This window comes from Plecotus auritus (genome assembly GCF_963455305.1).
Source record: "Plecotus auritus genome assembly, chromosome: 5".
In the NCBI taxonomy this organism is placed as follows: Eukaryota; Metazoa; Chordata; class Mammalia; order Chiroptera; family Vespertilionidae; genus Plecotus; species Plecotus auritus.
The window spans coordinates 16775024-16801959 of NC_137776.1; the positions used below are offsets into that span (position 1 = coordinate 16775024).

Below are 26936 nucleotides of genomic sequence, written 5' to 3' on the forward strand. Positions count from 1 at the left end.
CATGACATTATGGTCTGTTTGATCACAGAGTGAGACCCTCCCTGCTGAAGAAGGAGAAAAGAAGGAGGACCCAGAAGTACAAGGTGCTGCAGCACACAGCCCCCTCTCCACTCAACTCTCAGACCCTGATGACTTCCCAGGCCTTGAGACGTCCATCCTCCTGCAGCATGGAGACACTGTCCTTCACATCAGCGAAGAGAACGGCATGGAGAACCCCCTGCTGTCCAGCCAGTTCACCTTCACTCCCACGGAGCTGGGGGAGACTGGTGTAGACCTGGATGAGTCGCATGTTTAGTTCTGTATCTTGTCAGAGTTGCAGGTGTAGAAAGATGAGGGAGGGATCACTTAGCTAAAAGTTGAATACTTTTGCTTGAAAAAAAGATGAAAACACAGCACTTTATATCCAATAGGTGACACAAATCTCAGTAGATTTTGCTGCCAGTGCACATATTGTTTCATAAATATCTTTTAAAAATCAATGGCTAAGATTATTTAATTGTATGAAGACCATAAAGACCAGGGCGTAAAAAGGGGAAAGAGCCGTTTGCACATTGTTTATGATTCAAGAAGGCTTGAGCAGTTAAAAACATATACTATTACAGAGCTGCTTAGCTACAAATATTAACAAATAATATATTCTAAAAGAGAATGCATTTGAGGTTATTCACATTATACATCTCATGCAAGTGTTTATTTTTATAGTTTCAAAAATATTAAACGAGATGTTTGTACAAGTAGCAATTTACATAAAAATAATAAATAATGAAAATATTAGTTTGGGGGAAACTAAATAATAAATAAACCCACAGCCATTTTTGTTTTGATCAACAATGCAGCCATGTAGAAGAAGGAGAACATATTATTTTTAGAGCTGTGGACTTTTCAATATTTATTTTTCAACCGTCATTTTTATTGCATGTTGTAAATCAGAATACTAATGCCATAGTCATTCCATTCATAATCAATCACTGTAGAGAGAATACTCTAGAAATTATCAGATATAATTCTGAATTGAGAAGAACCTACACAACCCATACTATAATATAAATGAAATATAATTATAATAGAAAAAGATGGTATTCCTACTTCTAACCCTATCTACATCAATGCCAATATTAGGAAATACTGCAAAATGTGATTACTTTCCTTATAGTAGTGCCTACCCTTGGGGACATATTTTCAGATATTAAAGTTATTGTTAAAATAAGTTCACTAAAATAGCTTCCCAATGTTAACAATATTTTTATGATCCTTTAGACATTTGAGTTTATGAGGAAAAAAATATAAATTGAGCAATCTCTTCATGGACAAAGTCAGCTTGTGAATTTATTTTAACTTGAAGTTCAGTTATTCAAGCAAAGTATAAAACTTAAAAGGCTTGTGAGGCCATATCTAGTGTGTTATTGATGCTATAGTAGGGCTAAGTATAATACAGTTCAAAATTGAATTTCAGAAATGTAACAGTTTACATTAGAAAACTGTTACATAACTACTAATTATATAAAAACTCATATATTTACTTAAATTGGTACGGTGCTGTGTGTGTGTGAGTGGGTGTGTTTTCTAGTCCTCCAGTTGAAGTTAAATACAGATATTTATTACATTGCAATGAATTCAAAACACATTCTATATGCTTAAACTTTGACTATGTTGACCATGAGAAGTATATGTATATAGAGAGGAGACCTATTAAACCCACCCAAATCACAAAGGAAAATTATTTTTCTGTTAGAATCCTTTATTAAATAGGCATGTTTACACTGTGGTTTGTACTTTCAAGTATAATTTGGGGTTTTGGCCCAATTTACTATGAGAATGAAAGGTATTTGTGAGTTAAAGACAATGGACAACACTAAAAATTTCAAATCTAAACCTTCAGAAAATAGAGTGTCAGAAAGCGGAGGCTTCTTTTATGTTTTAAAATATTTTCAGAATATTGACACAACGCTGAATTAATTCTCAAATGCAGAAATATAATGTAAGTGGGTTTATAACTCTTTCTAAGCTGATGTATTTTGCCTGTTAAAAATTATGCTGCTCAATTAGTGTTAGAGGCCTTATGTTTGGTAATTACATGTGTCTGAGCTATACGAGTCTCTATATATGTCTGTGTTTTGTTCCAGTTACTTGATTCTTGATTCAAATAATCTATGTGTAATTGTATAACATATTTAAAAAGTAAAGGGGTCAAAAAAGATTGTTGAATACCTTTATATGTAAAAAGTATTGAACATATAATTTATGCTGACCTGTCTGCCTTTTAGCCTGACCCCTTCACTCTAGGGTTATGGATGGCTGTTGGAAACTTTTCCAATAAGCTAAGTATTGTTGTATCTTGCAAAAAAAAGCCACCACTCTGAGAAGCAGGGCCTTGGAGAGTGGGAATGTTTTCATACTGGGATTACTGAGATTTTGCAGATGTATCTATGCATCTGTTCCATTTAAGGTGCCCTTATATGTGTTGAATGTAATTTATTGAATGTTTATGTGCAATTGATAAAGTATCTAAATGTATGTGCATAAGATTGTCACAAGATGTATTCTCAGGAATACTGTTACCTGGAGTTTGAAGGAATCGCTATTTTAAAAAAATGGTAGTGGGAGATTAGAGAAACGTTTAAGATAGTTAACAAATTTTTGCAATGTTCAAATTATTGAGTATATGACTAAAAATAATTATATACGATAAATACACTATTGGTAATACTAGATCTTTCTTAAGCTATGATGCTTAATGATATTCATCTTGTTCAGAGGACAATTAAAACAGGCACTTACTTCCCATGTGTAAAAAATTGGACTCAACTGAGAGGTTGCTTTTTCAGAAATTAACTTTTGAGAGAAATTGGAATAAACACGTATCATCCATAATAGTGGGTGTAGATTTATAGTACTCAGTTTCAATTAAAGCAGTTCAATCCTGGGTACAGCATTTTCTATAGTGAAACATTTTACTCTCATTTTTCAGTATTTGCTGCTTTCTATAATTCTATTAGATACGCTATTTGATTTTTTTTTCCAATAAAAAGAAACTGAATTGTTGAGTACATTGGGACAATGCACTGGGAACTAGTGTCAAAAAGCATAATTGGGCATGGCAGTGCTGGGAAAACCATCTCTGGTGTTTGGGGATCTGGATAGAGCTTGTTGAACAGGCTGAAAGTAACTGGTTTGATATTTCAGGCCTCCAATAGAACCTAAGGCAGTGTGACAGCTCCCTTCTTTAGTATCGGTCCCTTTAGTCAATAAAGAATACTCTCCACTCAGCTGTCCAACGCCAACAGTATTTGAGATGAGAGAGAATAGGGTGTGTATAGGGACCTACAGGAAAGAAAGGGTCAGAAATAGAATTACAGTCTAAAACACAAACACCCTTCCTCAAGTCAGGAATTTGCTGCTATCACACCAAGCCATGCTGTTGCCATGTGACCTCACACTTCCCATGCCATGGCTTGTCCTTGGCCGTGAGTAGAAAGTCCCACTTCCTCATTTACTTTAGTGGGCCTCAACGGCAGCAATTCAGAAACAGAGTTTGGTTTGACACTCAGGACAATAAAGACAAGTTAAGAGTAGAATGTATTTGGAAAAGCTGAAGGCAAATTTATTTATATTGTTTTAGGATCATTTAGCATTACAGATCAATGTACCTCCATAATATATTTCAATAGTCACTGTGACTGAAGGATAAAAATCCTTTATTAGCCATTTTATAGGTAAAAAACAAATGATTACACAGCCAACTTCCCTCAGATGACTCAAGAAGTCTGTTATGAATACTGGATGACCAAAGAGCATGGAAAAATGCCTATGAATTAATACTGAAATGTTTATGAAAGTTATTTATGGAAGATATTAAGACTTCTGTGTTTGCATATGCACATATATAATAAAATAAATCTAAAAACACTTATGAGGACTGATTGTTTCATTTCTCATTTCTTAACGTAGGGAATAGTTTCACTCATTCAGCAAAGTATTCCTTTTGGACCCCTGGTGTGTGCCTTGATGTCTCTCCTCAATCCCCTAGTCTGGCCTGAGGTCACCCTTCAGTTAGACACATCCAATTCCTCCCCAACCCCAACTGTGCTCCATTCGACTCATATATTCTACCCTAACTTCCAAAGTAAAGCAGAATGGGCATATTGGGAGACAGATACCCCAGCTTGACTTCCTTGCCCAGGTTTTGACCTGGAATGACTGGTAGATTTCCCAGGAGGAATGTTAAGGATCTGGTTGTCCTCTGAATGTGGCCAGAACCATCATGGGGTTCAAGTTACTACCGGTCTGCCTTTTATACAGAGTACAACGTGCCCTCTGCTTACCCTCTGAGGTATGTTCTTGCTAAATTCATTTTTTCCCTCACATGGTTGTATTTCCTGATCCAAAGACTCTGGACACATTTGGCAGAAGAATAAACACTCATACCTCTCTTTAATTGTGTCTGTACAGTAAATAAATGGATTATAATCTGTCAATGAGCATTCCTGAGAGAGAAAAACCAAGAAGATAAGAGGGATGAGGACAAGAAGCAGAGAAGGAGTAATAATAACCACCATTATTTAGTTCTGGGCACCAGGCATAATGTGCTGGGCACATCACCAGGATTTGCTTATTTAATCCTCACAACACTGGACACTGTCTTAACAGATGAGAAAACAACGAAGCAGGGAGAATTGACTTTCCAGGTCATTGTGGACTCAGAGAAGAAAGATTTATTTGATGTGAACCCCTAGAAGAAATTTACCTGCTGAGATGGACTCCCCATGGTCAACTGAGGGCCCAAATTTTGCATTTTATTTTTAAATTACAGTTTACTTTCAATATTATTTTGTGTTGGTTTCAGGTGAACAGCATAGTGGCTAGACAATCCTATACTGTACAAAGTGTTCTCAATATTTACAGTACCCACCTGGCACCATACAGTTATTGCAATATTATTGACTATATTTCCTGTGCTATACTTTACATCCCTGTGACCATTTTGCAACTACCAATTTGTACTTCCTAATTCCTTCGCCTCCTCCACCCAGTCCCCCAACCCCTTCCCCTCTGGCAACCACCAGTCCACTCTCTGTGTCTATGAGTCTGTTTCAATTTTGTTTGTTCATTTATCTTGTTCTTTAGATTCCACATATAAGTGAAATCACATGGTATCTGCAATACCATGGATGGACTTAGAGGTTATTATGCTCAGTGAATAAGTCAGTCAAATAATAAGAGCCTAGTGGCCATTTGCTGACACGAGGTTCTCATATATGCTGTGCCAGGAAGAACCACAGAGGAATTCTAAGCTTCCGGCTCCATGCCCTTGCTCATTTACTCCCACTGAATCAACTATCATAAGAGGTTTCATTTCGCCACCAATGGACTAAGACCAGCCCAGTCAGATCAGAACTGCCCCATAACGACCAATCAGGATGCATAATGCTGACCAATCCGGGCTCCACGACTCAGACCAATCAGATGTGTACGATTTGGGGTACCTCGTTTACATGAAATGGACCTACTGGAAAACTTGAGCAGGGACTTTCCTTATATAAGGCAGCCTCACCTTTGTCTCAGGGGAACACAATTCAGGTTTTACCAGGGTCTGTATCTACTACAGCTGCTTTTGCTCCAATACATGCTTTTTAATCCTTATTATAGTCTAAAATTAATTTTGGGTTACGTCACCCAGCTAGTGTCTAATAGAGCTATGATTCCGCCCTAAATCTGACTCCTTCAGCTTTTAGGACCAGTTCAAGGAGAGAGAAATAAGGAAGAAGTAAGTGGTTTTTGCTTTGTGTTTATTAAGGGTAACAGGGATGGAAAGGAAAGGCACACAAATGATGGAGAAACAAATAGTAAAGCAAGGAGGAAAAGAAACTATAGGAAGGTAAGGTGTTAAAAGATGAAGAAACTCGAGTTCTGAGAGGACCAAAACCTGTTTTAAAAAGGAAGGTCAGAGGCAGGGGCCTTTATGCGAGGCCCCGCCCCCAACCGGAAGGCGGGACTTCCTCCTCCCAGGCCGCTGCTTCCGGCGGAGTCCGGAAGACTCTGAGGGGAAGAGGCAGTGTCAGAACGGCGCAGCCAATCGGAGCGACGCCTTCGCCTTGCCCGGGACTCGTGAGGTAACTTGCTCTTGGGAACCAGCACCATGGCGTCGGGCTGCAAGGTTGGGCCGTCCATCCTCAACAGCGATCTGGCCAGTTTAGGCGCCGAGTGCCTCCGAATGCTGGACTCTGGGGCCGACTATCTGCACCTGGATGTAATGGACGGGTAACTCCGCGGGTCTCGGGTCGGGTGGCCGCGCGGGCGGGATGGGCGCGCCTGGATGGAGAGCCTGTTGGGTGCGCGGCGTCCCAGTACCGCGGAGCGCCTCGCTCCGAGCGCGGTCACAAGGAGGGAGCCGGGCTGGGAGCCCCAGGCCCTGCCGGGAGCGGAGCTGAGGCGGCGTCCGGGCCTCTCTTCCCCGCTCCCGGCGTAGCGAGTGGTCGTCTAGCCCTCAGCACCCGGAAGCGACTTAAATCTCCAGGACTCCTCTCTCATTTTCGGTGAGAGAAACTGAGGCCCGAGGGGATAGGCATGACTTGCCCAAGTTCATATAATGTAGGGGGTTCGGGGTCTCCACACCTGGGCACCTGGAGCGAGAGCCCGAGTGCTGCCACCTGGGGCCCCCGGGCTCGCCCTTTCACCTCGTTGAGCTTGTGTCATTGCGTGAGAAAAATGCGAGTCATAGAACCTGCCGCCTCGTCATCTTCGGAAGATGAAACGAGGTGCTACGGGTTAAAGTTCACGGCGCCTGGCCTGTCGTCGATTCATAATTGTTGGTTGTATCCTTGTTCGAATTGTGATTTTGCTGTCTGTTTTCAGGGACCCTGCTCTCCGGGGAGTCAGTTTTTGTACGTCTTATTTAAGCGCTGTGATTACAGCACCCGATACCGTTTGGAACCAGGATGATCATGCTAGTAGTGTCTTAAGTTGATTATAAAATGAGGAACAAACCTGGAGAAAGCGGTAGGACGCTCTCTAGTTGCAACGTGGATCTCCGTGGGTTTGCCCAGTAGTTTTCTGAGCCCCGGGGATGACTGGCCGTACAATCCTAACAGCCTTTGCCGAGGGCTGGGGTGGGAAGATACATCGAGTTCAAATGGGTAAAATCTCTGCGTGCCCTCACGCACATTTGCAAGGTGTGTTGTTTACAAAAGAGGATCCGTTACTTCTCTGTTTAACGTCGCTCCTCTTTAAAGAGTTTTGCCTTCCTTTGCGTGGTTCAATCTGTGGCTTCTCTTTTTCCTTCCACTCAGTGACCTTACAGGTCTGACCACCTGATAATGGCAAAATCTTGACCTTAGAGTACTCTGGGAATTCTAGGCAAAGAGTGTAAGAAAATTAGTAAATATTACCTCTCACAAAAGCTTGATGTTTTTAGTTTGCTGTCGTATGTCATTCTACTTCTGTACTTTTTTTGGACAGCTTTGCTTGAAAGCCCTGAACTTTCACAGGTGATATTACTGAACGGAGTGTGTACCGCAGCGATGGGTAGCTACATTTTTGTGTCAGAGACCCCTAGGGGTTTCAGGATGGAACAGGCTACATGGATATGTACTAGTATGTAGTCTGTCAGACACACAGAACAGTTTGGCTTTACATTAAGTCGTGTTCACCCAAACTGGGAATATTAATGATAACAATAGCTCTTAGCTATTTCTGTCCCAGTGCTTTTTGTGAATTAACTCACGCCACTTTAAGAGGTTGGTGCTGTCCTTAGCACCAGCTTTTGACCGTGAGGAATCAAATGCAAAGAGATTAAGTCACTCTCAGGGGTTTCCTAGCTAGGAAATGGTGGAGCCGGGGTGGGAAGCATGCAACAGCTGTGTTGTCTCAGAAATACATGTCTTCTTTGGGTATGGGCTTACAGAGAATGACTAAGACATTCTCTGTCCTTACAGAGCAACTAATAATTTATACACTATTTTTGTTTCTATTTCATATCTCTCCTGCTACACTGTAAGCTCCCTGATAACAGAATCTGTCTTTCTCGCTCAACTCTATTCTCTGCAGGTAAAGCACCATGACAAGCTTAGTTATAGTTGATCCAGTAAATGAAAGGCTGTATCATAATCCCAAGATTAAGATAAAAGTATTTGTTTTTTATTGACCCATCTCCCCCCCCCCTGCAAGAAACATCCTATATAATAATCCTATATAATAAAAGGCTAAAATGCAAATCGATCAAACAGCTGAACAACCAGTTGCTATGACAGGCACTGACCACCAGGGGGCAGACGCTCAACGCAGGAGCTGCCCCCTGGTGGTCAGTGCACTCCCACAGGGGGAGTGCCACTCAGCCAGAAGCTGGGCTCATGGGAGCAGGCCTAAGCTGTCAGTTGGACATCCCTCGAGGGCGCCCGGACTGCGAGAGGGTGCAGGCTGGGCTGAGGATCCCCCCCTCTCTCCCCCGCCCAAGTGCATGAATTTCATGCACTGGGCCTCTAGTCTTAGTATGAAAGAACTAAATTCTGCATACACCACCTAAAAACCCTTTCCCTTTTAAGCTTCACCCCTTTTTGAGCTAACAGCTACTATTCCTATTACCTTATTACAAAGGAGGGAAACCAGTTTAAGCAGGTTCAGCCCCTTCCTGACTGTCCCACCAGAAGAGGTAAAGCCAGGCTGAGCTGCAGTGTTCCCTAGGCCAGGGGCATGAAAGGGGAGGATGGGGAGGGTGGTGGTGGACTCCTTTCCCTAGGGTGGCCAACCACAGTTTACCTTTCCTCCAGGTTTACCTTTCCTCCAGGTTACTGTTTCCATGCTTTTCTCTCCTGGCTCCCTTTGAAAATCTCCAACATTACACTGAGTTTGGGTGTGTGTGTTCTTTTCTCATCCCCCCACTCTCCCACTAAGACTCCATTTCTCTTCTGATTAAAACTGAATGTCTTCATCTTGAAAGTCAGAAAAAAGTTCTGGAAACCTGTTGGGAGGTGGGGCACTGGTATGGTTAGATATTTGAAATAAAGGACAAGAAGAAAAGAAAGTTAGAACACATATAAATGCATCATGACAGGACAGTAACTGGAAATGTGTTGGTCCTACGTGTGGAAACAAAGCAAATAAGCAATTTTTTTTAATCCTCATTTGAGGATACTTTCCCATTGATCTCTTAGAGAGAGGGAAAGACAGGAACATCGATGTGAGAGAAACACATGGATTGGTTGCCTCCTGCATGTGCCCCGACCAGGGCCCCAAGCCAGAGAGGAGCCTGCAACCAAGGTACTTGCCCTTGATCTGAATCACACCCAGGACCCGTTGGTCCACAGGCCGATGCTCTATCCACTGAGCCAAACTGGCTAGTTTGCAAATAAGCAATTTCTAAGTTAATTGTCAGAATTTAAAATTGGGGAGGTTTCATCCTATCTAATATAAGTAATATGCAAATTGACCATCACTCCAACACACAAGATGGCCGCCCCCATGTGGACACAAGATGGCCGGCATGGGAGAGCAGCTGGGAGGGACCAGGCCTGCAGGGGAGGGCAGTTGGGGGCGATCAGGCCTGCAGGGGAGGGCAGTTAGGGGTGACCAGGCTGGCAGGGGAGGGCAGTTAGGGGCAATTGGGCCGGCAGGGAAGCAGTTAGGCGTCGATCAGGCTGGTAGGGGAGTGGTTAGGGGGTGATCAGGCTGGCAGGCAGAAGCGGTTAGGGGCAATCAGGCAGGCAGTCAGGCGAGCAGTTGGGAGCCAGCAGTCCTGGATTGTGAGAGGGATGTCTGACTGCCCCACCAGGATCGGGCCTAAACGGACATCCTTTGAGGGGTCCCAGATTGGAGAGGGTGCAGGCTGGGCTGAGGGACACACACCCCTGTGCACGAATTCCATGCACTGGGCCTCTAGTATTAATAATAATAATCTGACTTTTGAAAAGCATCCAAAGGTTTGCCAGTACTGGTCCAATCTCACAAGGCCCCAATAGGCAGCCACTATTAGCCAGGCCAGATGTTCTTTATTCACTGTTTTGCTTCTCCATGTTACCTGCTAGTCCTTGTAAGCATATGAGTTTGTGATTCCTGGTTCACAGGAATTGTTTTCTGGTTACAGTCTTTCGACATTTTATATCAAAGTTAGTCTGTCTCTTACCATCTTTGCCTTTTTGAGAGATCTGGTAAAGGCTTGATATGTCTAAAATATATTGCATGACAATTGTAAACAAAGCTTAGGGTTGATGGAACATGATGGGAGTTAAAATAATTGTATCCTGTGTTATAGTAAATAATTATAGTTTAATTTCAGTAGTTTTCTGGGGGAAAAGACTTTTTTATTGAATTTTATTTTTTGCAGACTTGACTCCCAAAAGTACCCTCAAGGAAAAAAAGACGGTAATGTAATAATGAAGCAGACTTCCTTGATAAACTTTTCTTCATTAAAGTGAAATATTTTAGTGTTTTCCAAGCTGGTCTGATAAGAGCTCCCAGTGCACTTAAGAATTCAAAATCCCAGCCCTCTTTGGTGTCAGTAGGCTTGGAGTAGAGCCTGTAAATCCTTTTGTTGTAAGTGTTCACCTGGTTACTGTTGTCAAGCAAATTTTGGGTCACCCTGAATTCATGTTTGCGTTTGTAGCCATTTTTTGTTATGGTTTAAGTATAAGCCTTTGGTTTCTTAGGGTATTGATGCATTTTTGTTCTCCTAGTGTACTTGGTGAACGTGGTGCATTTAATTGATCTTCAGTAGCACAGTTTGTCATATAATTTGGGGGTCAGTAGTTTTATACATCTGCTTCCGTTTCTCAATGAAGTAAACGTATATTTGTTCCATTCTCATATTTTCTCACGATGTGGTGATGCTTATTTTCATTATAAATGAAACCTAAATTTGAGACAACAAATGTACAGGCATACCTCAGAGATACTGAGTTCCATTCCAGACATCTGTAATAAAGTGAGGATTGCACTAAAGTGAGTCCTCGTTATCTTTTTACTGGTGAGGGGTCTTGCCTTCAGTTTGTGTAAAAACACCACCAACAAAAAACACACCTGTGAAGTGCAGTAAAACAAGGTATGCCTGTACTTCCAAGGCCAGACAGCAAATTAAAAAAACAGTAAACGAAATACAAATCTGTCAGTTCCAGAGTTGTATAATATTCATTAAGCCTCACTGCCTCCTTCTCTGACCCTTCCAAGTTGTAAGTAAACATAATAATCCTTTTAGGAATAACCCTAGCAATCGTTGCTCTTAGGCAAATGTTAGATGACCTCCTAAATGCTAAAACCCTAACCTCCAAGGACCAAGGTGAAAGTGTCTGTACTATCCATCTCACAGGCTCCTTCCAGATGTGTTCTGAATCCTGACCTCTCCCTCTTAACTCTCCTCACCTGGACTTGCTTTTTCTGTTCCTTATTAGTTTGTTGGTGGAGGGACAGGTGAGACTGTAAAGAGCTTGAACTTTGGAGCCAGGTTGCCTGCATTTAACACTTGCCTCCAGCACTACCTGGTTGTGTGACCTTGGGCCTCTTTTCCTCATCTATAAAATACAGATAACATCGTATCTATCTCATAGACTTGTAAGTTTTAATGAGTTAACATATGGAAAGTGCTTAGAATGGTGCCTGGTCCATATAAGTTTAAACTGTTAAAATCTCAGTTTAACACTCATTCAGCCTGTCATCTAAGCTTAAAATCTTAACCACGGTGTATTCTCTCCACCACACCCCTATCTTACCAGTTAACAAATCCTTTACCTGTCTTTGTTTCTATTATTGTTCCTTGCCATTTGCCAACACCTATTACCTCCCTTCTTCCAATTTACTGCCCAGTCCCTTCCTACTTTATTATTTGCATCTTATTTTTTATTTGCTTTTTATTTTAAAACCTCATTTCATATTTACAGCAGGATGAAATCTAAACTCTGAGCCAGCATTTGGTACCCTTACTGTGACACAGTCGGCTTCCTGCCTTTTTCACACTAACCAATCTGGTAAACACCATTTTCCTCCTTCTTTGAGCACAACTTGTTTATTTCTGCCTTTGCTTCATTTATTTTCCCACCTTTAAAATTCTGTTCTGTAAATCTCATGATCTTCCCCCCTCTTGTAAAATGCTATACTCCTTGCCTCTGGAACCGGTTTTACCTCATATTTGTCTACTTATTATTGTTTAGCTTTTCTTGTAATCCTCATATAGGGTAATACCTATTACTTTTAACAAATAAAGCCTATATTCCAGTGGCTTAACATTATAAAGTTTATTTTTCATTCATTTAACAATTCAGTATGAGTGTTCTTCCATGATAAAGTTCAGTGGCATAGACTTTTTTTTTTTAATATTTATTGTTGAAAGTGTTACATATATCCCCTTTCTTACCCCATTGCCTCCTTCTAGCCCACCCCTGCTCCCTGCTCCAGGCCTTCATTCACCCTCTTGTCTGTGTCCATGGGTTATGCATATATGGATACAAGTTCTTTGATTGATCTCTTCCCACCCACCCCCACCTTCCCACTGAGATCGGACAGTCTGTTCCAAGAGCTTGCCATAGACTGTTTATCCTGTGGCTTTGTTATTCCTTAAGGGCTTCTTTATTGGCAGAAGGGTAAAATGAGCACAGAAAAGGAATACTACTTGACCTATTGGGCTCTGCAGTGACACACATAACTTAAACTCAGTCCACTGGAAGACTAGTCATATGGGCCAACTGGATGTAAAGGGAGTTGGAAAATGTGGTCCTTGGTTGTTTGCATTGGCTTCCTATCAACTATACAATAACAGTAGGTCATGAATTCTGGTGAGTTATTAGGCATCTCTTGCCAATGAGATTGTAGCATTTTCTGGGCTAGGCAGGGACTCTTAGATGTATTTTTTATAAAATGCAGTACTCTAAAGCAACCAGCATGGTGCTTAATAGAACTTGAGGACTAACAGAAGTAGGAGGACGGTTGAGTACTTTGGGTCTGATACTTGGAAAACTTGATTTGACTCTTGCCCCACAAATAATTAATTGGTTGACTTAAGGAAGTTATACTATGTTCTTCATATAATAACAGGTTTACTTCATAAGGCTGAAAGTTTAAATAAACTGTCATTTAGCGCCCTGTGGTATAGGTTTAAAAGTAGCCTCAACCAGGCTATAACAAACTACAGTGGTCGGCAAACTGCGGCTCGCGAGCCACACGTGACTCGCGAGCCGCAGTTTGCCGCTCTGTTGACTAATGAGTTTGCCGACCACTGACCTAGACTCTCGATTCCAGGCTGTTGTTGTTCCTTGTGATTAAGCCCCTATCCCAGTGGTCGGCAAACTCAGTCAACAGCGGCAAACTGCGTCTCACGAGCCACCGCAGTTTGTCGACCACTGAACTAGGATATGAAAGATCCATATCACAGTCCAGAACTTTCTAACTAATACAGAGAGACTTCTTTCTTGAACATCTCCCATCTGGAACAATTTACTTCTCCACCTGACAACCCTTTCATGCTGATACCTGTATGATCAGTCATGTATCTCAGGTGACAAACAAAGGAAAGAATGGGCAAATGTGAGTCAGTTTACCACTGTTAAAATCTCAGGATATTATGCTGTGAATATTTTCATGTGTGTGTTTTTTTTTTTTGTTGTTGTTTTTTTTGCTTTTGTTGCTGCTTATAATTATTGCTAAATTTTCATTTTTTACTGTATATTTTCTTTCCTTTTTGTTAAATTTTCATTTACATTTAATGTCCTTTTTGTTTTTAAAGTGTTTATTTATAGGTTAAACAGTACAATAGACATGTACTGTATATAAGAAAGGTTAAAACAGAATCATTTGGTGTCTGGAACGGATTAATTCAATTTACATTATTTCTAATGGGGAAAAAATGACTCAGTTTTCGAACAGCCTTCAAGAATGAATTAAGTTCGAGAAATGAGTTTCCACTGTATATGACTTGGGCAAGTCATATAAGTTCTGGGTTTTGTTGTCATCTTTCTAGTTCTACCCGCCAGGGATTATGAATTACAGAGTTAAATCGTGATTATTATGATTTGTTCAAATATCAAGGAGATTCTGCTTTGTAAATCCAAAATTATCCAGATAATTTTAGTATTGCTTAATACTGATGACGTTAAGTATTAAATTGAAAAATAGTATAATCACAGACCTTCCCCTCTACCCCCATCAGAATACATATTGAAAATATTTTCAGAGTAAGATTTTGTTTGTCTTGTAGGCATTTTGTTCCCAACATCACCTTTGGTCACCCTGTGGTAGAAAGCCTCCGAAAGCAGCTAGGCCAGGACCCTTTCTTTGGTAAGTGGGTGTTATGCCATCTGAAGCTGGATGTGTTGCTCAAGTAAAGGAAAAGGTGGTTGATTTCTCAACTTTCAATTTCATCTAGAACCCCTTTTCCCTCTTATCTCTGTGCTGGGGCTTCATTGGCTGCCTATAATAAGCCAAACTCTTGCCTGTCTCAGGACCTTGGGACTTTTGCTAATTTCTTGCCTGGAAAGCTATTTACTTGTCTAGGTCTGACTCATCTTTTGGCCGTGGATCATTTCTCATTTCCTCAGAGAGGCCTTTCTAAGCACCCTATCTTAAGTTAACCCTTATCCAGTTATCATATCAACTTCTAGATATTCTTCTTAGAACTTCGTTTAATCTGAGGTTATTTTTATCAGACTGTAAATTCCTTGATTATAGTGATTTCCCAGAGCTAAGCATAGAAACAAGATTGGGGCTCAGTGTAATGTTAAATGAAGTTATGAATTGATTGATTTTTATGGTCTAGAAATGGAGCCAATTATTTCATGCAAATTGGAGCTTTCTGCAAGTGGGGCCTATGTATGTTCCCACTTCAATGCTGTAGGATATTGTGAATTAAGGTTTATAAGATCACACAGTAACCTAGAAGTTACTTCTAATGGGAAATGAATTCAGCCCACATATTGTTGCTGCTCTTTTAAACTCAGCTAGCAGTGCCTCACTTGCCAAATCTCTTTTACGTAAAGTTTCTCAGTGGTATTAACCATATTGCAAGTTCTCAGCCACACGTGGCTAGTGACTACTATATTGTATAATACCACTATGGAACATTGCCATCATTGTAGAAAGTGCTGTTGGACAGAGCCTCTCTGTAGTATCCATCCACTTTGAGTGAACCAAAGAAAATGTACATTATCACCTAATTTATGTGGCAAGAGGAAAACAGTGTTCCATCAACATGTTCACCATTTTGCAATTTCCAAATAATGGAATTTTCCAATATAAATTTGTTCTTCTGACTATCAGAGGTGGATGAAATAAGTAGCCTTGTTTGTCCCCCTTATACAGTGGCCACAGAGTCCTGTTTCTGGCTTTGTGTATGGATTTTTTAAAAATCCTTTTTTTTTTTTTTTTTTTCCCCTTTTCTCTCCCTTTTATTTGGTCACCTGGTATCACTTTTCACTGCTGTTTGTGTCTCTTACTATTAGTGCGTCTCCTTTTACCAACCCTACTGCCACCACCACATACGATCTGCTTTTTCTTCTTGTTTTAGTTTATTTGCTGATAAAGCCACTAATTAACCTTTCTAGAATTGGGTCTAAAATAAAGAAGAATGGACTCTGTGTGCTTTAATGTTCCATTTTGTGATTTTTGCTTTTTTTAAATTAAGAAGTGTGTTTTTGTTTAATTCTTGGATCTTGGCTATTGGATAATTGATACGTGAATATATTCTAGGAACTAAACCACAAGTTGTATGTATAACTGCTAGAGTTCTTAACTGTTTAATCTTAGTACTGGGTATGAATAACCATTTAAAGAATAAAGTGGTAGGAAAAGTCTGTTTTTGCTATTATCCAGATCATTGGTCTTCAAGTTTGGTCTGAGGACCCATGGAAATCCCTTTCAATTGGTGTTTGAGGTCAAAACTATCTTTATATTACAGTATTATTTGCCATATTTGTACTGAGGATGCAGAAGCAATGGTGAGTTCGTCTGCTGCTGCCTTAGCTCGAATCAAGGCAGTGGTATTCAACTCTACAAGTAGTCATTAATATTCTTCATCGTGATGTGTTCATAGTATTTGTGATGAGGTAGTGCAAATGATTAATTTTAGTAAATTTTGATCCTTGAATGCATGTCTTTTTAATATTTTGTGTGACAAAGTAAAATGTACATACAAGGCACCTCTGCTGCATGCTGGAGTGTGATGGTTTTCTCAAGGAAAACCTAGGCCATTGTTTCTGTTGTGACTGAACTGTCTGCTTTTGTTATGAATACCATTTTCACTTGAAAGAACAACTGACAGATTGAATTGTAGTTATCAGACTTGTGTTTTTACTGACATTTTTTAAAAAATTAACTAAGTTAGCCTGTCACTGCAAGGAAAAGACCGTATTCGCTTTTGTTGCTCCCTGATAAAGTTAGAGCTTGTAATTGAAAATTAGAATTTTGATAAATATGTATCTGCTGCTATGAGCTTGACTAATTCCTACTACTAAGAGCTTTTCTGTAGTGATGAGATCTGTTGTGATGTAATAAATGTGCTTTTTTATAGCATATAATGAAATGTATCTTACTTAGAAGATCTGTGTAATTCAGTGAACCAATACTTATAATTTGAATGGTCAAATTATAAGATAGACCAACAGGTTTTAGTGCAACAAAGTAGAAAAGGTCACTGGTAGGGTTTACAAATTCCACATTTCAGCCAACCTTTTTAAAAGTACCACTTGCTGAATTTTGGTGTAGAAATAGAATATCCACACTTGTCTGAAAAGGCTATTAATGTACACCTCCCTTTTTTATGTACTTTTCTTCATATAAAACAACATATTGTAACAGAGTGAATGTAGAGCAGATGTAGGAATACAGATATCTTCTGTTAAGCCAGATGTTAGAGGCTTGCAAAAATGTAAAATAACACCACTCTTACATTAACATCCTAAATTTATTATTGCTTATTTTTTTAATGAATTGATAAGTAGACATAAACATTTTCTTTTCCTTCTTTTAAAATATATTTTTTATTGATTCCAGAGAGGAAGGGAGAGGGAGAGAGAGACAGAAACATCAATGATGAGAGAGAACCACTAATCGGCTGCCTCCTGCATGAGCCTACAACCCAGGCATGTTCCCTGACTGGGAATTGAACTGTGATGTTCTGGTTTTATAGGTCGAAGCTCAACCATTGAGCCACAGTGGCTGGTCAACATTTTTTAATTTGAATTTCTAATTCATTAAATACAGGTAAAAAGCACCACCACATCAGCAGTGCTTTTTGGGGTCTTCAGTAATTTTAAGAGTGTAAAGGGAGCCTGATAATAGAACATTTGGGAACTGCTCATCTCGGTGTGTTTAACTACAGGCAGATTCACTGAACCATTGACTGCCTGAATGCTGGAGAGTCTCCAGTGAGCGCTGCTAGTGGTTACTGCATGGGAGAACTGGAATGACGTAGCAGTCTGGTAACTTAAGGAATGAGTAAACTAGATATTTTAAACCAGATTGAATTTTCCTTGTTTATAATACAGAGTAATAAGAAACACCAAATAGAGTCTATCTTTTAAAAACTTTTATCTATTAAGATGTGTTCGGTTTTTCTTCCTTTTGTTTAGAAATATAAACTTGAATCTTGGTGTCATTAGTCAAGTAGTATACTCTTCCTGACGGTTTTTCAAAGCCTTAGTGCATTTCATAATCTTACTTGAGTTCTGGAATACTAGAATTTTTTTCTTTAATAAGTTAAGCTATGTCAGAAGTGTGCTTCCTTTAGCAAAACAAAAAAACTCAAAAGTCTTCTCACTACCATCAATCCTGCACAGGGGTATGTATTTACTATTTTCTCCACAATGATTATTTCTTGATTTAGCAGTCTGTCTTCTTCTTATTATTAAATGCTATTAAGTTACAAGTCAGGATGTTGAAGAAGGTCAGGTCTGTTTTGCCTAATATAATATTTATGTGATTCAAGCTTCAGAATTAGGATGCATGTCAGGCTTCTTTTAGTAACATGTCCTTCTCCCCTTCTAATTCATGCTTTCTTCTGCAGTTTTGCCTCTCAGTTATTAGAGTTCTGTTCTGGTTACTCCAGCCCCAATCCTTGCACCATCCTGCCTCTCCTTTCACTGTCCAAACTCGAATCCACAGCAACACCTGTTGGCTCTACGTTCAGGACATACCCAGAATCCCACCACTTCCCAACACCCTCAATTATTACCGTCATCCTTTCTCACCTGGGTTATTGCCATGGCTTTCTAAGTCAGATCTTGTCACTTTCTCACTTAAAATCCAGTGGTGTTTTTCTCATCTCATTCAGAATAAAACCTAATGGCTTCCAGAGCTTAGTACTGTCTCCTCACCCCGTGCCTCTCTGACCTCCTTTACTCTCTCCATCGCTCTACACCCCAGTCACACTGGCTTTGTTAATTGTCATCCTAGTGTGTATTGTATTTATTTTTTTTATGGTTTCTCTCCCACTAAGAATGTAATCCTCATGACAGCATATTTTTGTTGTTTTGCTCTATCCCTAGGGCCTTAAAATAGTTAATGGTGCAGTAAGTGCTCAATAAAATATTGGTGAAGAGAATCACTTAATTTAGCTTTCTTTTATAAATGAGGAAGCAAGTTTTCACAGATAATGACTTTTAAAAGATTTTTTGAGTCATATTTACTAGACCTGGACCTAGGTTTCCTGATTTCTAGTCATTACTTTCCATATACAGCAACAGATGCTTATTGTGGGAAAAATGTGTGTGTGTGTGTGTGTGTGTGTGTGTGTGTGTGTGTGTGTGTGTGTGAATGAGTTTAACCAAATCCTAATCTTCAGGATAAAAGGAGGCTATTAATACAGAATAATTATTTAATAATATTGTGATGTCAGAAGAGTATGTATACAAAATGGGGAAAACTACAGGTTGGCTTCAGTAGTATGAGCCAGGTATTTTCCTTTCAGTAATATTTAGGAGATGTGTCTTTTCTTTCTAGACATGCACATGATGGTGTCGAGGCCGGAACAGTGGGTAAAGCCAATGGCGGTAGCAGGAGCTAATCAGTATACCTTTCATCTCGAGGCTACTGAGAACCCAGGGGCTTTGATTAAAGACATTCGGGAGAATGGGATGAAGGTGAGAGGTCAGCCATGACAGTAATGTTTTATACTACTCAAGCTCAGAGTTGGGAAGATTTGGTAGAAGGCATTTCTTACATTTCTAAGACCAGACTTAGGCAGCTGTTCGTCATTTGGAAGCCAGTGTATTAAGTATAACTTGTTTTTTGTGTAAGTATAATAATGTGTAATAATTCTTCTGAATATGTCTGCTTTTTTAGAAACATTTACATTTAATAGCCTAGTTGACTTTTTAAATAATTATATAGTCTGAACAATTTACGCATTCCATTTATGTATGAATTCTCCTTTTTTGAGACTAGGTATTTCTACTGGGCCTGATATGCCACAGTGATAAATATAATGTGGAAGTGATTGTTAATGTGATTTAGCACATTTGTCTCTGTCACAGGTTGGTCTTGCCATCAAACCAGGAACTACAGTCGAGTATTTGGCACCATGGGCTAATCAAATAGATATGGCCTTGGTTATGACAGTGGAACCTGGGTTTGGAGGGCAGAAATTCATGGAAGATATGATGCCAAAGGTAAAAGAAGGATTTGATTCTGGGGTGAGGCTCTTACGGGTGTTCATTCAATAAATATATAATGAGTCACTATATATGCCCTGTTCTGAGGGTGGGGAGATGGAAATGCCTACAGATTATTTAATACATTATGATAAATGCCGTAAAAGATTTAGGTCTGGAAATCAGAAAAGATACTACATTTTAATCTTGAAATTTTCTGCCCAAACCATTATTTCTATAGCCTTTAGAGCTTTGGGGAGTTTTCATTGAATATTGAGGGTTTTGTCTTTTTACCATGAAGTATGTTCTCTGAAAAGCCATGACAAATTTAATGCTGTTTGCCAAAATAACAAAGCTTGCTTTTGGGAAACTTAATTTGTTTCAGTATATTAAAAGGGAAGTTTCCCCAGTCATAGTTTGTTTATTGTTATGAAATTACTGTGTGAGACATTTGGAGTCCTATTTTAATGGGTGATATTGGCTGTTTGATGTTTTGTTTATTTGGTTGTGTCCCCATCCCCATCTTATCTACTTTAGAAGTCACTTATTTCCTTGTGTATATCTAGGTTCACTGGTTGCGGACCCAGTTCCCGTCTTTGGACATAGAGGTCGATGGTGGAGTAGGTCCTGACACTATCCATAAATGTGCAGAGGTGAGACTGTGCCTCAACTGTGACCCAGACCATTTTCCTATCAAATGTTATTATGTCTAGGGCATTGTCTTGTGGGCCAAAAAGATTTCCTCTACGTTTCCTAAGTTGCCTTTCTTTCTTGGAAATGTTTGTGTGTGGTTTTTGTTTTGTTTTTTTGTTTGTTTGTTTGTTTTGTTAATCCTCATCTGAGGATATTTTTCCATTAATTTTTAGAGATAGCGGGAGAGAGAAGGAGCGAGAGAAATATTTATGTGAGACAGACACATTGATTGGTTGCCTCCTGCTTGCACCCCAACCAGGGCCGGGGAACCTGCAACCAAGGTACGTGCCCTTGACTGGAATCAAACCCGGGGACCCTTCTGGCCAACACTCTCCACTGAGCCACCTAAGGCGGAAAAGTATTTTTGTTCAAATGTAAAACTCTGTATATATAAAAGGCTAATATGCTGTGTCTGACTGGTTGCTATGATGCGCACTGACCACCAGGGGGCAGACATTCAACACGGGAGCTGCCGAGCTGCAGTGACTTGGCAGTGGCGGTTCTCGAGTGACACACCCTGAAACCAGAGAGGAGGGAGCCTGATTCCTCGCGGGGCTGTGCGATTCCACCTTTTCTGCCGTGGATTATGTTGTTGCTGGGGTACTGTCGGCCCCGAATCTGGTTTACTGCACACTTGCGTTTGCATTCCACACCCTGTAGACAGCAACTTTGCAGAGTGCCCTCTCGCATGCTGGGACCCCAGGGGGTGGGGTGGGGATGTCAGAGAGCTGGTTTTGGCCTGATCCCTGCAGGCCAGGGACCCCACTCATTCTGCAGATGCCCTTTGAGTCACAATGCCACCCCAGGTGCGGCTGGCCAGGGAGGGACCGCGGGAGGTTGGCTCTAGGGCGTGTCCGGCCCTTCTCGCCGCACCCTGCTGGCCACCTTCTAATTAATTTCCTTTCAATGTGCATGAATCTGTGCACCAGGGCACTAGTAGGAAAATAAAGAGCAATAAGTGAATATTCTAAAATCACATTAAATAGTAAGTTTGGTTATCTCAGTAATGCTGAAGAAAGTTCCCTTTTGAAAAAGAATATACTCAATGCCAGACATTAGAAGATCATTAAGTTCCAGGGTCTTGGTTTAGTCATTTGTCCAAATAGAGAAAGAAAGCATACCTTCTTATAAAGGGAAAAAAATTGTTACTCTGTAGATCTTAGGTATTTTAATTACCAATTTGTCTCTTGTAAGAACTGACTAGGGCCATTTTTGTTGAAATTCTGGATCTGATCTCTGGATACCTCTAACCCTCTGTGTCGAACTGGGATGAGTTTTCTGAGAAGTTAGCTGAGCTGAGTTAGGATCCTGAGCTTCATTAAGAGGGTGCCAGCCTTTCCTATAGCACTGCAGGTGATTGAAGTGGCCTGTTCTTACTAAACAACCTTGTCTAATCTGCAATTCCAGTTTTTTGTATAAATGCCACACTTTTCTGCTTAATACTTGTCAAAAGCTGGGCTGTGATAAGTATTTATGGAAGAGGAACTGCCCAAATGTTCAGTGAGCATATTCCATACCCCTGTGGAATTCTTTTTGCTAAATTGCTCCTTGCCATTATGCTATTCCTGTTTACATTGAAAGATGTATTAAATTGTAGCAATGTAAAACTGATTTGTTTTTCATTTTTATGAGGAATGTTCTTAGACGTGTAGTACACTGTATCACAGAGTGACAGCATCTCATCAGCTTCAGTGGTTCCCCCTTTCTTTTGGCAATTAATCACGTCATGGATTGGGTTTCCCTCGTCAAGTCAAATCCCAGGAAGTACAGAGCTAAATTTTGATTGGTATTATTTGCTTTTTTTAATTTTTATTTTTACATTTAAGAACAGCTTGAGTTTCTTTAAGCCACCTTAAAACCATTCTGGCTGCAGTGAAGCCTGAGTGAGAAGACGTTCCATTCCTTCTGGCCTCAAAATGAGAAATTATTGAATGTTGCCATATTTTATAGCTAGCTTCACATTTTAGCAACATTGTCTTCTCAGACTATCTACCAATTCATTTACATAATTCAAAATTAAAAGACAGGTTTTTTAGTAGCTATGGAGATATTGGTATATATTGGAAAAACCTTAATAGAGTTGAGGATTAAAGATAATTATTAGCAAAGATGCAGTATAGCTTATTTAGAGTTTGTTACTTAAAAAGTCAATGATTTCTTAGGACATTTAAAAACAATTTCACAGCCTTATTTTTTAAGCATTTTAACTTTTTTCTTCATTGAACCAGATTGTTTCAATCTGTTCATCTGAAAGTGGCTTTTGTATAGTTTAAGTGCTGACTGACAGATGCAAGGATAGAAAATCCAGTCCAGGAATTCTGTTTTAGGCTTTTCTGTGTCTTTCTTAGAAGCATAACTAAGTGTTTACTTCTTCCAGGCAGGAGCTAACATGATTGTGTCTGGCAGTGCCATTATGAGGAGTGAAGACCCCAGATCTGTGATCAACCTGTTAAGAAATGTTTGCTCAGAAGCTGCTCAGAAACGTTCTCTTGATCGATGAAAGCACAAGGAATCCAGTGTCTCTGCTCATGAAATGCTCTTACTGGAGAACAAGAACACTGACTACCAAATCATATCACAACTGAGGCAGTGCTGCTTTTCTGAGCAGTTCATTCCAGTCACTAACATCTGTTGTGCAGAATGTCCCAAGAGGTTAGAAATTTAGTGATGGGATTTAAAGATTATTGGGGTGAAATGCCATTTTTACTGGAAGACTTGATTTTTATAAAGGGTAAAAATAGTTGTATTAAGGTTATAAATAGAAATGTGTCTTAATGCCTAAGGAAGGCACATTAGCTACTATGAAAAATGTTTTTCTCCATTTCTGAAAAGAAATTTCTATTGTTTCTTGGCTGTTTTCCAAAAGCAAAGTAAGTTCTTATTTTTTTCCTGTTCCTTGTCATTTTTGGTTTGTCTATATGCGTTATAATATGAGTGGAATAGAAGTTAGGGAAAATCTATGGCTGGGATAGCATACCGTATTCTTCTTGCTTCTAAAACATCTATTTTTTCACTTTGCACTTTATATTTGATATTAAAAAAACCAATGTATGAAGCCCAGGATTTTTAAGGTCTGTTGTAAAATACAAGCATAGATTTTATCAGGGTGTTTTGTTAGCTTTGCTGCAGGGACAGATGATTCATTGATTTCCCCACCACCATCTCACCCTTAATCACACCGACCATTTTTAAGGATATGAGATAATGTGCTAGCTCTGAGCAGAAAGGAAAGGAAAGACTCATTTTGGAAGTAAGATTGAATTTACTCTTCCTCTTTCCAAATTTGACCTTAGCAAATCAAATCAACCAACATCTTTGAGCTTCTATTAACTGATTTATACATTGAATTTGATTATAATAACTGAGCAGGGTTATGTTGAGGAATAAAAAAGATACTTTTACATATGTAAAGCTTCCACCATTGTTCCTAGAACTGCCATAGAATTGAGAATGCTCAGTACAAAGTAGCTATCATTATAAAGTTTATGTTTGGTAGGTAATAAAGCACTTTGCTAATCTCATCTCATTAAATCTTCGAATCACTCCTGTGAGTGAGAAGACAGGTATTTTTGTCCCCATTTTTAAAAAATGAAGACACTAAAGCTCAGCAATAGGCTACAAGCATGGAAAGGACTCAGTAGGGCACAGGATTTCTGGCCTGTACTCTTTTTACAAATGGAGGCCTTGGGAGGTGGATTGGGCAAAGGAAGCTTCTTTACTTAACATTATCTTATTTCCAGTCTAACTTGACCCTGTAGCAGAACCAGATTGCTGAGGATATCCCAGAACTATGGATTTTGACCCCAAAGGATATGTATTTTATTAATCAAAGAAAGACCAGGTAGGCTAAGAGATGGCAAGGTACAGAATCAATCCATAAACTAAATATTTATAATTGTGTCCTAACTCATACTTTGACAACAAATATGTCAGCCACTTTATTATCGCAAATACTCTTGCTATATAATACATATGGCAAGAAATAATAGGACCAGTGTCATTAAACTTCTTCAGACTACTGTGAATTTTAAGAAAAAAAAATAATTGAAAAATAAGAACATATGGAATAGAGTTTGCTTTGTTTTATTCTACATTACAAGGTTAAAATTTATTTCTTAACGTGTACTTTGGCTTAGGAGGTAAGTTTTGTGCCATGTGTAGGTGGCGTTTTATCAAATCAGACAACACAAGGCATATAGAAATAACTTTAATTAAAAAACTTACATAGAAGATTATAATATTGAGACATGACAGAAAGATTTGAGTTTATGTGCTGGACAACTTGGGTTTGTCTGGCTTTTGTTTTCTTTAAAAAAAAATAAATGTACAGTAAAACTACAAGCAAAAATTTGTCAGTATTGAATTTTTTTTCTTTTTTAAAGGGACTAGCATAATTTCTAGTCCCTAACAAAACAGTGTCAAATCCCCCAAGACTGGGCTAGGATTGTCAGTTATATGGGTACTACAACTTGAATAACCTTTTTTACATGAGAAAAAAATAATTCATATAAATTGTCCTCAACTTTTATATAGAAAAAAGTGATGTAATATCTTCAAAAGGAATTTTCCTTAATGTACACTTCAGTATCCATTATTGGTAATACTGAAGCATTATCCTTTGGATAGTTTTAATTCTCACTAGAATACAAGTAAGAATAGATGCTTATTTGAATAAAGAATGACCAAATTAACTAGAAATACATTAATATTTTTATACTGACAGAACTTTCCTGTGTGTTGCTTATTTTAAGTTGGTATCTTGTCTTCATGAGATACATAAAATGAAGTTGCTAAAACGTGAGTTTTAAAAGAGGTGATAGTTTTAAAAACACCAATATTTAACTCTACTTTGCTTGTCCTATTCTGTTAGGGGTGCATAGAAAATGACTTGTTTAGTCCAACAGATATCACTGATTTCAAATAAAGTAATATTGTGTTACCTGGTTTGGAAATTTCCATAAATAACTTCTATTACTTAAATATGTTTGTTTTTTTTAAATCCCTTTTCATAGTCAAGACTTTTAGGTGTTCATTATCATTGGAAACCTGTGCTGCTTTATTTATACTGCAGCTTATATTTCATGGGATAATTCATATATGTATTTTGGAGTGGTACTGCCAGTGCATATGTGTGTGTATATAAGTATACTCTGTACACACATTTGTATATTCCAATACCATGTATATAGAAAAAAGAAGACCTGTCATTTGCTGCACAGATGTGTGTGTGTGAAATCTTTTAAAAATTTAGCCAGTAATGTGATTTGACACTAAATTACAGCAGTTAATTTTTTGGTGCTTATGATCTGTATCATAAACACAAATGACTAGCCACTTGTCTGTAAGTGAAAAGCTATTTAGATACTCCTGTGGTTCAAGAAGGAAAGAAGAGACATACCTTTCCTGTTGCATAAAGAGCATAAAAGATTACTATATGCAGTATATGCTCTTACTCTGGAATTGTGACTGGAGGGGCTTATTTTTTCTCCTGTTTTCCATTTAGTTCCATCATTTTCTTAACCTGTTACTTGTCACCTATTTTTTTTTTTAACATAAGTCCTACAGCATAGGTTTTGTATTCTTCCATTCCATCTGCCTGCCTTTTGGGATTGTGGCCGTTCTCTGGTGCGCTGGTACCGACGTCTTCACCACTGAGAGCGGGGCTTGATCTTTCAATCTGATCTTTTTTTTTATCTTGGCATAGTAAGGCTTCTGTGTCTTCGTGCTTCAGCGGAAAAGCCCGTCGTTCCCACCACAAAGACTGAAAGAGAAAACATGTTCAGTTAAGTTTCAACTAATTTGTTTTAAGTTAATGTATTAAGTAAGCTGTAAATGTTAATTTTGTAATAACTATTGTGGTGTTCTTTAGCACATAAATGTACAATTTTTCATTTGAATTTAAGTAGGAACTCAAAATGGAACATACTGTGAATTGTTAGGGACCTTGGGGACTTGTTTCCTTTGCCTCTTCCTTGAAGAGGAAATGCTGCCTCGGGGCTCTGGTCTTCATTTGCAGCCTAGGGCGCTTTGGGAAAGCCCCTTTGATCTACTTCTACACTTCACTATCTGCATTTGCATCCCATCATTACAGACAACTTGCCTGTTAATTTCTATAGTCTCCATTCTAGATATGGTTCTTCTTTTCCAACACCTACGTATGAATAAAGGTGGGAGAACTTTATGCAGTGTTAGAAAACAGTCTCCTTGAGGTTAGACCTTGATCTGTGGGGATGGGGAGACAAAAGAGAAATAGTGGCTAATGTTTACTCTGTGCTAGGTGCGTTCTCTTTACTCAGATTCATTTTGTAATGAAAGTTTGATAGAATCCCTAACAGATTAATGAGTAGGTGGGATTAGTTATTGCTATCCTATATAATAAAAGGCTAATATGCAAATCAACCGAACAGCAGAATGACTGGTCGCTATGACGCACACTGACCACCAGGGAGGCAAACGCTCAATGCAGGAGCTGCTCCAATGGGGAGTGGGCTCACGGCTGGCAAGTTCAGTGGCGGTGGCGGGAGCCTCTCCCCTGTGCAGGCTAAGCATCCTCCTAGAGCTCCTGGATGCGAGAGGGCACAGGACCTCCCCCTCACCCTCGAGTGCATGAATTTCGTGTACGGGGCCTCTAGTGTTCCATAAAAAAGATAAGTGTTTATAGTAACGGAACTAGATTGTTGGAGTACA

The 26936-nt window shown here is 39.3% G+C and overlaps 3 protein-coding genes across 26 annotated transcripts in view; 2 read left to right on the plus strand and 1 right to left on the minus strand.

The window, feature by feature from the left end:
• Positions 1-3902, plus strand: part of UNC80 (unc-80 homolog, NALCN channel complex subunit) — a 184465-nt gene extending 180563 nt beyond the window's left edge. For all 17 annotated transcript variants that reach the window (XM_080670881.1, XM_080670875.1, XM_080670876.1 and 14 more), the window contains one exon: positions 29-3902. In XM_080670881.1, the coding sequence (XP_080527007.1) occupies positions 29-295 (267 nt within the window). In that variant the 3' untranslated portion in view covers positions 296-3902. The remainder of the gene's footprint in view (positions 1-28) is intronic.
• Positions 3903-6027: 2125 nt separating this feature from the next.
• RPE (ribulose-5-phosphate-3-epimerase) lies at positions 6028-25464 on the plus strand. Of its 7 annotated transcripts, none has more exons than XM_080670601.1 (6): positions 6028-6258; positions 14171-14250; positions 18907-19046; positions 19440-19574; positions 20123-20209; positions 22627-25464. In XM_080670601.1, the coding sequence occupies exons 1-6, from the start codon at positions 6137-6139 to the stop codon at positions 22747-22749; spliced, it is 687 nt and encodes a 228-aa protein (XP_080526727.1). In that variant the 5' UTR covers positions 6028-6136; the 3' UTR covers positions 22750-25464. The 7 variants fall into 7 exon arrangements, with proteins under 7 accessions (XP_080526727.1, XP_080526729.1, XP_080526728.1 ...); XM_080670603.1 differs by having other exon boundaries at positions 22631-22773; XM_080670602.1 differs by lacking the exon at positions 22627-25464 and adding an exon at positions 20509-20670.
• KANSL1L (KAT8 regulatory NSL complex subunit 1 like) overlaps positions 24441-26936 on the minus strand; it is a 102465-nt gene continuing 99969 nt past the window's right edge. For both annotated transcript variants that reach the window (XM_080670600.1, XM_080670599.1), the window contains one exon: positions 24441-26010. In XM_080670600.1, coding sequence (XP_080526726.1) covers positions 25774-26010 — 237 coding nt within the window. In that variant the 3' untranslated portion in view covers positions 24441-25773. The remainder of the gene's footprint in view (positions 26011-26936) is intronic.